General features: G+C 47.4%; 1 protein-coding gene across 3 annotated transcripts in view; it reads right to left on the reverse strand.

Annotated features, from left to right (window-relative positions):
• The window catches only part of SCARF2 (scavenger receptor class F member 2), a 98658-nt gene that overhangs the window by 38336 nt on the left and 46877 nt on the right, over positions 1-13445 (reverse strand). For all 3 annotated transcript variants that reach the window (XM_075898218.1, XM_075898217.1, XM_075898219.1), the window contains 2 exons: positions 8015-8118; positions 2998-3115 (listed from right to left, as the gene is read on the reverse strand). In XM_075898218.1, coding sequence (XP_075754333.1) covers positions 2998-3115; positions 8015-8118 — 222 coding nt within the window. The remainder of the gene's footprint in view (positions 1-2997; positions 3116-8014; positions 8119-13445) is intronic.

A 13445-nucleotide genomic window follows, 5' to 3' on the forward strand; every position in this document is an offset into this window, starting at 1 on the left:
GTTCTTTGGGGTGCACTTTTATACACAGGTACAAACATGTTACACATCACTCCTGACGTATCAGGTTGTTGCCCTCTGTTGCCTAGTTACCACCTCACACAAGGGGAGGGGCTCAATTACTATCCATCATGCTGTCAATTCAGACCCTGTCCAGAACCCAGATGGGTGTTTGTGGGGAGGCAGTTGGTTCCAAAGTGTTTCTTAACCAAGTATTCTGTTACGACCCCCATGGAATGTGTTTTACAGTCAATGCCTGACACCCTTTGGCGTTCTTTATGCTTGACCCTGTTGGCACTATTTCCTGTTAGCCAGGTCTATTTCCTGCTTGCAGTTTCACTGAGCAAAAGTTTTGCTCATTATTTTCAGGCCTGTGATATGTTATTTTATGTTACAGACCTTCATCTTACTACAGAGGGCACCGTCAGGACTGAGATTCTTCCGTTGACACTGATGGTTAGCCAGCCTAGCCTCCAGGCAGATTAATGAGCTCCGCTGGGATGCGGTAGGACAGTCTGATTGGCTGGCTGGAGAGAACCAACAGGCCTCCTCCTGAGCTCAGCATCAGCAGATTGCTGGCTACTCAATGATTATCTCTGCAGCCGCAATCACGCCTGTGCCCACCTTGCTCCAGCCTTGTTCCTGTTCAACTCTACTTGGTTCCAGTCCCGCTTCCTTGTGACTCCATCTCTGACCTCGGTGTGACTCCTGGCTCCTTACTCCAGCTATGAGTTCCTCGACTTGAGTTCCTAGCTCTGAAGTCCTGCTCCAACCACCAGGCATGACTCCTGCTCTAGCCATTAGGCATGACCACCCATGTCCTGCCATGACATATAGGCCACTGTAGTCTCTCAGTACAAGTGGCCAGTCTTTTATTGGACTGCCCAACATACCCAACTTATCCAAACAGTCAGACACTCTTTAATTTTTCTCTTAGTGAGCTATTTGTTCCCTGTCTGCGGTGTCCTTTACACTTTCACTCCATCTCTACACTCACCGTCTAGGACACAGCAAACAGCAGGTGTGATTCCCCACTTAGCGAGATGTACACAGAGGTGAGCTAGCATGCTAAAAATAGCACTTTGGCAGTAGAGGTTGAGCAGCAGCTGGGGCTAGCTACCCAAGGATCAGCCTATCTGCCCACCGGAGCATGGATTCAGGCAGCTATTTAACCAGGAGATCAGCATTTTATCATAAAGGCCCCTAGGGGAAGCAGAGGGTGCAATGGCACCAGTACTTACATTTTCCTCCACTCTGCTGCTATGCCTCTTGGGGAAATTCATGCCTGATCCCTTGTGAGCATCATGGCACATCTTGTAACAGCATGAGTTTTACCCCAGAGTCTTACTCAAATTTGATGTATGTGGAACGCAGTCTTCCACTCACCCAACACTGCTCTACGCTTCCTCTTAGCAGTGCTATCCCTGGCTCCCAAGCCTCTTTGCAGTGCATTGTTAGAGGGACATTCTGCCCAGAGGTGGCTGCACCTCCTCTCCCCCTGCCCCTAGTCACCCTGAATTGGAGGACACATGCACTGGCAAACAGAAAAGTCCTGGAGGATGGGACTAAGCCAGTGGAGTGAAGTCTGCTAAAAGTGGCCATTATTATAAACCTGTTTGCAATTACCCAGAGTTTTCAGAAGTCTTCACCTTTTTGGTTGAAATTTTCCAGGCTGTCTGTGTCTGAGGTTGAAAATGTTTGGAAAGTGTCTGCAAAAGTAGTTCAGTCATAGCAGAGAATGAGGAAGAATATACTCCCCTGCTGTGGAAACATTTTACATTGATTTTAAACAGCTTTAGAGATGGGTGGGAGGGAATGCGCCAAGTGGGGGCCCTGGCTGAGCAGCAGATGGGAAGAGGAGGGGTGAAGGGGCTAGCGTCCTGGCTGAGTGAACATGCTCCTATTCAAACAGGATTCTTTTTTCATGGATTCACAGATTTCAAGGCCAGAAGTGCCCATCCTGATCATCCTGTCTGGCCTTCTGGGTTTATTGGCCAGAGAACCCACCCAGGGATTCTTCTGTCCAGCCCAAGAACCTCTGTTTGAACCACAGCAGATCTTTAGAAAGAAACCCCCAGTCCTGATGGAAGGGCTCCCAGTTACACACAGGCCCTCGTAACTGGGTAATTGTTTCAATGTTCACTTCCCCTCACTGTGCCGTGTTTCAGTTCTGGATTTGCCTAGCATGAGCTACCAGCCATCAGATCCCACTCTGCCCTATCTGCCGGATTAATGCCAGCTCCCTTCTCTCTGTGCGAACTGGCCACGGGACTGATCTCTGAGCATTTGGCAAGCACATTGCACAGTCCTCCCATGCAGATTTCTCATTGATCTGGTTCTGTGCCCTCTATGGCTGGCTGCTTTGAGAGTTAGTTTAGGAACAGGCACACTCACTCCCTTGGCACTTTGAATGGTGCCATTTCCCAATACGTCAGGGAACAACCTGATCTAGTTAAAGGGATCTTGCTTCTGCTGGCAATGCTGTATTTTCCCCTTCCTGCTCCAAAAAATGCACCACGCACCTAGGGGCATGAGCCAGAGGCTGAGCGCGCTCGTATAGGGAGGATCTCAAAACCCTTTACAGCCACCTGAACAGACTCCCCTTCTACCCCGCCCAGCCTGCAGATGGTGATGCTGAGACACAGAACATCAATGAGACCACTGGCATAGACCAGGATAAACAGCTTATCTTCCTTGGAAAGTGGAGTTTTGTTTAGGCTGATTTCTCCACTTTTTTTCCCCCACTCCAGCACTGGGTGAGACCTGTCTAAGGGCATGGAGTCAGCACTGGGCCAAGATTTAGCCCCTGCAACTCCTGATCCCCAGTGCTGCACTTTGACCACATGGGACAGAGCCTCCCCCGGCAGCCAGAGCTGGCATTTGAGGTGGAGTGGCCAGTGCCTAAGGCAAGTGATAAGGCACCTGGCAGCTTAGACAACAGTGGCCCAGGAAGGCCACATGCTGGGCTTTCAGTGTGGAAGCAAAGGCACAGACACTTACCCCTGAGCTTCCTCCTTCTTGCGACAGACACAGCAGCAGCAGAGTAGCGAGAGGAGGAGGATGAGTAGCAAAGCCAGCAGGGCCCCCGCTGCGATCACTCCCATCCGCTGATTGGCCTCTGAAAAGGGACATGAGATACCCATTAACACACTGCCCTGGGGAGCCAGTTGCCCATCCCACTCCCAAGGAAAGACGCACAAAGAGGAGTAGCACAGCCAAAGCGATGAGCCAGCTGCATCCTGAGTGGATGCAAAAAATATTAATTTAATACATTTTAAATCCTGGGAAAGGGGGACCATTGTGATCATCTAGCCTGACCGCCAGAGAATCCATCTAGAAGGTTAGATGCCTGGTACCGACTGTAACTCAGGCACTGACATCCTTTGAAAAATCCCAGTTAAAGTTTCCAAGTGATAGATAATCCACTACATCTCTAGTTATCCTCACTGTTAAAAATAGGTCACTTATTTCTAGTCTGATTTGTGCCATCTGCAACTTCCACCTGTGAGATCTTGTTCTGCTTTTGTCACACAGATAGTTCAGAGAGTCCACAAGCATCCCTTACAATCATCTAGTCCAATTTCTTGTTTCAGATGGGCTAGGTAACTGCCCCAAAATAATGCCCAGAGCAGAGCTTCTAGAAAAAAAATCCATCACTACCCTCGAGTCCTTCATCCTGTAAAGTATGGCCTATGTTCTTTGTCCGTATACATTTACATTTAACCACATTAAAATGCATATTGTTTGCTTAGCTCAGTTTCCCAACAGATCCAGATTGCTCTGAATCAGTGGCCAGTTTTTTGTTACCTCTCCCCAAATTGGTACCATTTGCAAACCTTATCAGTGAGGATTTTATACTTTTCTTCCAGAGAACTTATAAAGCTGCTAAGTAGTGTAGGGGCAAGACCTGATCCTTGTGGCACCCCACTGGATACACATCCATTCAATGACAATTCCCTGTTTATAGTTAATCTGAGATTATTCAATTAGCCATTTTTTAATCCATCTAATATGTGCCATGTTAATTTTACATATTTCTAGGGGCACCAAGTCAAACACCTTACAGAACCCTAAATATATGACACCGACACTATATCAACCACACTTGTCATCTCATCCAAAGAAAATCTCAAATTAGCTTGTGTCATGACCAGCATGTGAGTAGTCTGAGGTAACAGTTGCAATTGAGGCAGGGCCAGGCTAGGTGTATACCAGGAGATCATAGTTTGAGACAGGCCAGATAGCAGGTAGAGAATCAGGTGTCACAAGGCAGGCAGGGTCATGTTATCAGGAGACTAGAGTCAGATAGTAGGAGGCAGTAACACAGGGGAATGGGCATCTTCAGCAGGAGAATCCCCATTGCACAGAAAACTTACTGTTCCCCTGCTTGGTTTAAACAGAAGCAGGGGACCAAATGGAAATGCTGGAGTTCCACCAAGCAAATCCCAGAATTGGACTCTGTCAGTGTTCTGAGGTTGTTAGGAGGACACAAGGTGGCAGGTCAGAATTTATTGGCTTTTAAGAGCATTGTGGATCAGCGTTCAACACCCACAGTCCCTGACAGCATCTATTATCCATAAATACACCTTGATTGGCATTAATTATATTACACCCCTTTGTTGTTATTAATTGAGTTCTGTGGCAGCTGCTCCATTATTTTGCGCAGGATTGATGTCACCTCCCTGCTCTTGCCCAATCTTCCCCAAGAGTTCATAGGGCTGCCCTTAAAATCTGGAGGATGTTCACATAAGGGCAATAGTCAACACATGTTTTTGTATGAGATTGTTCAAACAAAGTTAAAGGGAAAAGAGAATGCAACAAGAGAATCCTCTATCTGAAACACTAAGGGTATGTCTACACTACCCCCCCAGTTCGAACTAGGGAGGCTAATGTAGGCATTCGAAGTTACAAATGAAGCCCGGGATTTAAATATCCCGGGCTTCATTTGCATCTTCCTGGGCGCCGCCATTTTTAAATGTCCCTTAGTCCGAACTCTGTGCCAGCAGCTACATGCAGCATGGAGTAGGTAGTTCGAATTAGGATATCTAATTCGAACTACCGTTACTCCTGTGGAACGAGGTGTACCAGTAGTTCGAATTAGAGATCCTAATTCAAACTACAGGCAGTCCCCGGGTTACGTACAAGATAGGGACTGTAGGTTTGTTCTTAAGTTGAATTTGTATGTAAGTCGGAACTGGTACATATTGTAGGGGAAACTCTAGCCAAACATTTCTCCAGAGCTCAGTTTTATTCTCCCACACCTCACTTCCCTCAGTCCTTTATTCTCAAGCTGAGGTGTCTGCTGAGAAAAGCCGCTCCACGTCTCCCTGGTCTGCTGGGTGGGGCACTAGCTTCGTGTCTCCCTGGTCTGCTGGGGGGAAAAGCAGCTAGTGCGGGGTTGCCTCACCCCATTTGTAAGTAGGGATCCGATGTAAGTCGGATCCATGTAACCCAGGGACTGCCTGTACTTACTCCGTGCCGCGTGTAGCCACGGGCACGGAGTTCGGACTAAGGGACATTTAAAAATGGCGGCGCCCAGGAAGATGCAAATGAAGCCCGGGATATTTAAATCCCGGGCTTCATTTGCAACTTCGAATGCCTACATTAGCCTCCCTAGTTTGAACTAGGGAGTTAGTGTAGATATACCCTGACAGAATGATGAGAAAGGGAGGAGACCTTAGAGAGGAAAAAGGTTCTGAACCCAAGGTGGGGGGATATCATTCCAAGAAGGACAACATGGTTGATGGCATGGGAGGTGGCTGGATAATTGGGGAGGATGGAGCCCTGGGTATGGCCAGAGAGAGGACACTCTGGTGAGAGCTGTTTCAGTGGCACACAGAGAGAAGATGCTGGAATGGAGAGGATCTTTAGTGACATGGGAAGAGAGGAACTCCAGTCAGCAGTTGCAGATGGCAGGTTCAATGAGCTTTGGAGATTAAAGACAGAAAGGAGACAGGGTAGCAGTTAAACCATCTGTGTAACCAGAAATGCAAGAAGGAGCAGTTCTCCTGCTGGGCAGTGAGGCTAGAGCTGTTGTCTTCATTGTACAGACTGGAATTCCTGACCCTGCAGGATTTCAACTGGAGCCTTCCATGCATTTCATGTCTGAACACCACAGAATCCCTATACCCTCATTCCCAGGGGTCTCTGCACTGCTTTCTCCAGACTGAAAAAATGTGAGATCTGGAGTATTCTGGCCCAACACAGCTCAGTCCAACAGGAGTGTCTTTCAGGCTTCAAAGGCACTTTGACATGGGGCTTGAGAGAAAAGCAGATCAAAGCTAGGAGCTGGAGCCAGAGAGCTCAGCTGACCAACAGTGAGAATTCTCCAGATTCCCCTCCTGTTCTTTCCTGTGCAAGTACCCACTCTGCAAATTCCAGATGGAACCACTGGGACTACGCAGAGTCCCCAGGCAGAGTCAGTAAACAGAGCTGCTATCTCAAGAGATGTGAATCTGCTAGCGAGAGCGAGGGGGTGAGCAGGGCATTTGCTGCACACCCTGCAGAGAAGCACAGGGCCCCACAAACTACAAGGCCAATGGAGTCACTAAACTGAACCTGGAGACTCTGGAAAAGTAGAGACAAACACCAAGCTCAGCCCTGATCTGCAAGTCTCTAGGACAGCCCAGCAGCACTTGCCCACACATGCCCTGTCCAAGCTGTCCTGAAACAGGAGCCATGGCCTACTGGCTCCGGGCAGCCCCCATCTCTCAGAACTGTGCACAGAATTCACAGCTGGATGTGGTGGCTCAGGCAGGCTGCATGCCTCATCCTGCTTCCCGGAGAGAATGAAAGGGAACAGCGCAGAGCTTGGTGCAGCTGCAGCATCTGCCAAGCAGAGCAGAGAAGTCACCACCCCAGCAAGTTAGTCTTTTCCAAAGGTGCTAGAATCTGACACAGGGCGGGTTCTGGAGAGTCCAGCCCAGCTCGCTGTGCAGAGGGATAGAGGCCAGGAAGTCCCCTCCTGCCAGAGATGCTCCAGCCTATCACACTCCTCATGGCTCAGTGCTGATGGCAGGCACAGTGCTACAGATTGCACAAATGAAGAGCCCCCTAGTTAAAACTTAGCCACTATGTGATGGACAGTGCAGACTGGGGTTGCAAGACTGGGAAGGAGCCCATCACAGACTCCCATTCATTAACTCATCAAGCCCCAGCTTAAAACCAAGTCAGTCTATTTACTCCACCCCTTCCAATGGGAGGCTGTTCCAGAACCTCACTCCTGCCATGGTTGGAAACCTTCATCTAATTTCCAGCCTCAGTTTACCCACAGCCAGTTTATCTCCATTTGTTCTTGGGCCAACACTAACACATAGCCATAGATATAAAGGCTCTATCGATAGTTCTTTGCACTCTCCGGTGTCCATCTTCACTGTTGCTGGCCTTTACAGAGCAGTTGCATCAGTGGGAAAGAGATTCTAACACACTAAATACATTCAGGAATCCATCGTTGCACCTGCTTCCTAGCCTGCCTGATTGTAAATACTGTACTAGGCTCAAGAGGTGACTCTCTGGCTCACTCAGAGCCACTGCTCCCATGCTCCAACTTGTTCTGATTTCCTCCCTGCCCTGTGATGATGAGGCAGCTTTGCAGGCAGTAAATCAGGTGATGGAAGAGCGTTGTGCTGACCTCTGGAGAGCGTTCTGCAATGCCTAGCTTCCCTAGCCATTCCGGAACGTAGGCGTGGAAGTCGTGGCTCTAAGATGCACATCTGGTGCAAGGACCTGATCTACGCCAACCAGCAATGGGAAGCATGGGGGATTCTCCTGGACAGTGAGTGCCGGAGGAACTGGGGAACATCTCAATTGGGGGAGGGGCAAGTGAGCCTGGCTCCTCTTAGTAACAGGACTGGGTGCACTGGGTAGGAGGGGCTGGAGCACCTGGGGAGAGAAGCACCCAGACAGCTGGAAGCCCCCACCCCTCCATAGCGCCTATTTTCTAAATAACATAGCAGAAAGGGGCCCTGCTCCCCTCCCCCCATCCTACTCCACACCCAGACACAATGGCTGCACTTACCCATGTGGCAGGCTCCAGTCAGGGGGTCACAAGTGTCGTCATGGCAGCTGCAGGACTTAGCACAGTTGACTCCGTACTGACCAACCGGGCATGTCAGGTTACAGCTGGAGAGGAGAGAGAATCTCACATCAGTGGACTCGAGCACCTCACTGACTCCCCACAGTCCTCTCTGTGGATTCAGACCCCAGAGCCCCTGGAACCACAGCACCTACCCTGGATCTCTGTCTGGTGGTGGAACTGAGCTGGGAGGGAATTCCCTTACCCTGATGGACCATGCTGCTGGTACTAGAAGGGAAACACGGGCAATAAACCAGAAACGAGAGAGAAAGAATCACTCTCCAGGTCCTGGGACTGTGTGGTCCCTCAGGGTGTTTCCAATGCTTGGTCCTAGGTCATCACATCCCTGAGGAGGCCAGGTCACGATCAACAGAGATCCTAGTTTTCCACAATAACCAAATTCTCTGATTTAAAACAAAATTAAAATCTGCATTTTCCATGTGTAACACCCTACCTCATGAACTAAAAGCCAGCTGCCTAGTAGCTAAAGCCATAGTGCATACTCATTATTCTCTCTGTAAGACGGTATGGCCAGGCCTACACGAGACCTGGAAGGTCAGCTTAAGGTATGCAACATAGATGGAATCCGCTAACCTTAAGCTGAGCTAGGTGCTGCCCCACTGCAGGAGGTTGATGAGAGAAAACTTTCCCAGTCGGCTTCCCTTACTGTGAGGAGTACAGATGCTGGCCAGAGCTGCCCTCAGCATTTGATTTAGCGGGTCTATTGTAGACCCGCTAAATCAAATGCCAGAACATCAGTCTCTAGCATGATGCATGAAGTGGTCTCAGTGCCATTAGATGGAACAATACACCACTGTGGGTTATACATGATTAAAATTAAATGTTGAACTTTAGTTGCCCAAGCCACAATATATGTCCATATCAACAGAGCACAAGGTTTTACTGAAATATTTAGTATTTTAAGCAAGTTCAAAGTTTGTCAGTGCCATCAATCATAATACAATGAAAATTAATAGAACTGTATTTATTCCAGATTCCAACTACTTTTTATATATATATATATATATATTCATTTTTTTTAAAATGCACAAAAGATAAAGTTAAAATTACTTTCATATTAACACTAGAAAACTTACCCAGCATTACCAGGGTCCTTCAGGGGAGGGGACTGGTGCTGGGAGGGGAGAGTGCAGGATTCAGGGCAGGGCCAGAGGCTGGGAGCATGTGAAAGTGAGGGTTGGGGTTAAGGAAGGGCTCAGGGCAGGAGTCCTATCCAGTGGGGTTCTCTCCCTCCCCACAGCCAGTGGAGGAGAAGGGTTTGGGGCAGGGAGGCTACTTATCTGATCTGGTGGCAGGCAAGATGGCAAACCCCAGCCCTGCTGGACACTCTCTTGGTGCAGCTGCCCCCAGTGGTCACTCTTCAGTATAGCTCTCTCCTGTGCTTGCCGCCCCCAATGGTCACTCTGCACTTATCACGTCCGTGAGAACAGCAGCCCCCTCTCTTTCCATGTTCTGGAAAGCAGTCCCATTCCTGGCACTTCCCATTTTCCTGCCACAACTAAATCCTGATGTAGCGTTAAGCTAGGGTAAGAGGAAGCTGCATACCAAATTTCATGGGCATAGCTCTTACCATTTAGGAGGAGTTTTGAACAGACTCACACAGAGATAGATAGATTAGATAGATTAGACAGACAGACAGACAGACTTACTTTCTGAGTTAGTCCTGGAAGCTGAAGTGAAATTTGAGATACATTAAAACACAAACCCATATACAGTACAAGAAAATAAGAACATAAAAATGGCCAAACTAGTTCAGGCCAAAGATTGATCTAGCCCTGTTTTTTGTCTTCTGACAGTGGCTAATGTAGAGTGTCCCAAAGGGAATGAACAGAACAGGTTAATCAAGTGATTCATCTTCTGTTGCTCATTCCCAGCTCTGACAAACAGAGGCTAGAGACACCATTCCTGCTAATAGCCATTGCTGCACCATGAATGTACCTAGCTCTTTTTTGAACCCTGTTATTCTCTTGTTCTTCAGAACATTATCTGGCAAGGAATTCAACAGGCTGACTTGCATTGTGTGTGTGGGGGGGGGGGGGGAGGGCGGGAGAGGATTGGTTTAAACTCCTATTTATTCATTTCATTTGGTAATCCCTAGTTCTTGTATTATGAGAAGGAATAAATAACACTTCCTTATTTACTTTCTCCATTCCAGTCATGATTTTATAGAACTCTATTTTCTCTCTCCTTAGTGGTCTCCTTTTCAAATTGAAAAGTCTTCAGACTGAGGAATGGTGTCCTCCTTATAACTTAGCCCAATAGTTATAGTACTTACCTGGGACTCCACCCTTTATCTGAGGGAGGAAAGAGTTTGAAGAGGGGGGTCTCCTACCTCTAGCCAGTGGGCCGTGTGATACTCTGTTCTGGGGCTGCCCCACTCTCTCCTGTTGAAACTGTTTAATTCTGGATTAAACATTCATTGGCCCAGAGAGCAAATGACTCTGTGACCCACTGTACATGCATTGCATGGCGAATGGGACACCCTGAGTCTAGACTCCCCAGCTGCAATGCTGAATTATTTATACTCCATGGAACTGCTTAAACAGATGTGATTGAGGCCTCCTGCAGTAAGCTTGGTATTACTCTTGCCCAAAGACTCTGCTTTGCAGTTCCTGGGGGATCATGATAGTGGAACAGTCTCCAGCTGTTCGGCTTCCTTCCCTTCTTGTAATTAGTGGTGCTTCTGTCAGCAGTAAATGCAGGTTTGCTTCTCATTGATGTCACCGGGTGCCTTGCGGAGAAATTCCCACATACTGTTTGGGAAAATGACCACAAAGCTTTCTATCCTGAGCAAAGCCATGCCACAGAAGTCTGTCTGTAAGGTGGGGCAATGAGTAACATCTGACCAAAGTTCTGTTTCACTCATCTGCAGGCATTAAACCGCTGACAAAGCCTTCTGGAGGGGATAGCTCTTAGGAAGTCAAGTTCAGATACCAGAGCCCTGAATATGACACACGCACACAGGACATCTGCTCCCCCTGACTAGAAATACAGACCTAAAGTGCTTCTGTAATTAGAAGGCCGACGCTCCCACAGGTAACATCAGAGAAAACTTAGTCCGTGAGAGCCAGAGCCCAGGTGAGTCTGTACTCAGCAGCAAGAAAACTAATTCTTGACTTAGAGAGTGATTTTCATCACGGAACTCCATCTAGGAAATGTGAATCCTCAAGACTTAAGTCCAGAAGGCAAATAAACTAAAAACATGTTTTTAAATCTCCCACTTTTTAAGCCAATTTCATTACTTTGGAGGCCTGAATCTTTGGGGTGGGTGACAGTGAAGGGGGCACTGGCATAAAAACACCACTGCTTTTCTTTCACTGAACAAAGTAGCAGGAGCAAAAGGCTGGACTCAGCCAGTCAATCACAAAACTACTGTCCAGCTCCCTAAGGAAACCACCAAAGCCCTCCTTCAATGTGTAAGCTAGCTGTCCCCCACTGCCAGCCTGGTTTTCATCCGGCATATGGGAATGCAGACTAGGGATGTAACAGTGTAATTGACTAACCAATTAACCGATAAGCAAAGCTTATAGGTTAATGCTATAGACTACACACATTTCCCCACACCTCTTGCCAGTAAATTTTTTAGCAGACTGGCCAGCAGCCTGTCTCAGTCCTGGCTTGTGCCAGGTCTGGTACCTACCTCTGCTGCAGCTCTGCATTGAAAATGTATTAGAAGCTGGGTGGGCAGGCAGTCCAGCTCAGTTCCAGGTTGTGTTGGGTCCAGGAGTTCAGCCTTCCCTGGATAGAGGCTGCTGCCACCCCACACTGCTGCCTCTGTATGAGAAGCAGCAGCATGGGGTGACAGGCAGCCAGTCCATGAGGGGAGCTGGTTTTTAAACTGGTTCTCCTCGTGGACCAGTTCCTGCATGATGCTCCAGACATCTGCCTCTGATACAGAGGCAGCAGTGTGAAGTAACAGGGGACTCCTCAGGAGTGAGGCCAGAGCACACTGTGGCTGCAGCCCTGCCCCTGGGAACTATAGACTAGTCAACTAACCAATAAGAATTCATTAGGTTAATCGACTATTCAATTAACCAATATTTAACATCCCTGATGCAGATCCCAGCAGGATATATGAAAAGCCAGGAGTGTCTAGGTCCCAGCCCCAAGACTGGATCATACACCTCGAATGTCAAGAGAATCAGAAAGGGAGATGTGGAGATGCAGCATTGGTGTGCATGCAAGTGCACCCACTAATTCCCATCCAGGAAAGTGGCTAAAGCCTTGACAGAGCCCTGAGTTCTTAGCCTCCATTTCAGAGATGAGACACTGCTGCAATCCACAGTATTTCAGTTTCTGCCCCGATCTCTGGTACCTGCTGCGATGAGGAGAGGTGCTCTCTGTCCTGGCTGCTATTTCTGAGTTTGGTACAGAATCTCCAGGCCTGACTGATAAAATCCTCAGAGGGAGACGCATGCACAACTCTGTTTAATACAGGCCAACAAGAGTTGTTTAGCACAGGAACCCTGACTGTCCATAATTAATCACAGATGTGTAGTTTTGAGGAAACAAAGCAAAGCAGTGAAGCACACAGTGATTAGTCAAAGACCAAATTTCCACCAAGCAGGGATTTTCCTGCACCCCCCAATGCAGGTGTAACCACCCATTCTGAATTTCCCCAGCACCCCCCAACCAATGGTCAACTAAATTATATGCAATGTTGCCAATTATAGTCATTGGTTGGAAATTTGGATTGAAATTGAAACATTAATATACACTTTAAAAGCATATTCAGAATATGATCAAATACATCTACCTGAAAAAGTATCAGAGATTTGAAAAATATGAACAAGGACTAGCTTTCTTATAAAATGGCAAATGAAGTTTAATGTTGATAAATGTAAAGTAACGCACATTGGAAAAAATAATCTCAACTATATATACAATATGATGGGGGCTAATCTGGCTACAACTACTCAAGAGAGAGATCTTGGAGTCATTGTGGATAGTTCTCTGAAATCATCCACTCAGTGTGCACGGCAGTCCAAAAAGCAAATAGAATGTTAGGAGTCATTAAAAAAGGGATAGAGAATAAGACAAAAAAATCTTATTGTCTCTGTATAAAACCAAGGTACAACCATATGTTGAACACTGCGTACAGATGTGGTTGCCTCATCTCAAAAAAGATATATTGGCATTGGAAAAGGTTCAGAAAAGGGCAACTCAAATGATTAGGGGATTGGAACAGGTCCCATATGAAGAGAGATTAAAAACACTTGGACTTTTCAGCTTAGAAAAGAGAAGACAAAAAGGGGATATGATAGACGTCTATAAAATCATGACTGGTGTAGAAAAAGTGAATAAGGAAAAGTTATTTACTTATTCCCACAATAGAAGAACTAGGGGTCACCAA

Source organism: Pelodiscus sinensis, chromosome 15 (genome assembly GCF_049634645.1).
Source record: "Pelodiscus sinensis isolate JC-2024 chromosome 15, ASM4963464v1, whole genome shotgun sequence".
Lineage (NCBI taxonomy): Eukaryota > Metazoa > Chordata > Testudines > Trionychidae > Pelodiscus > Pelodiscus sinensis.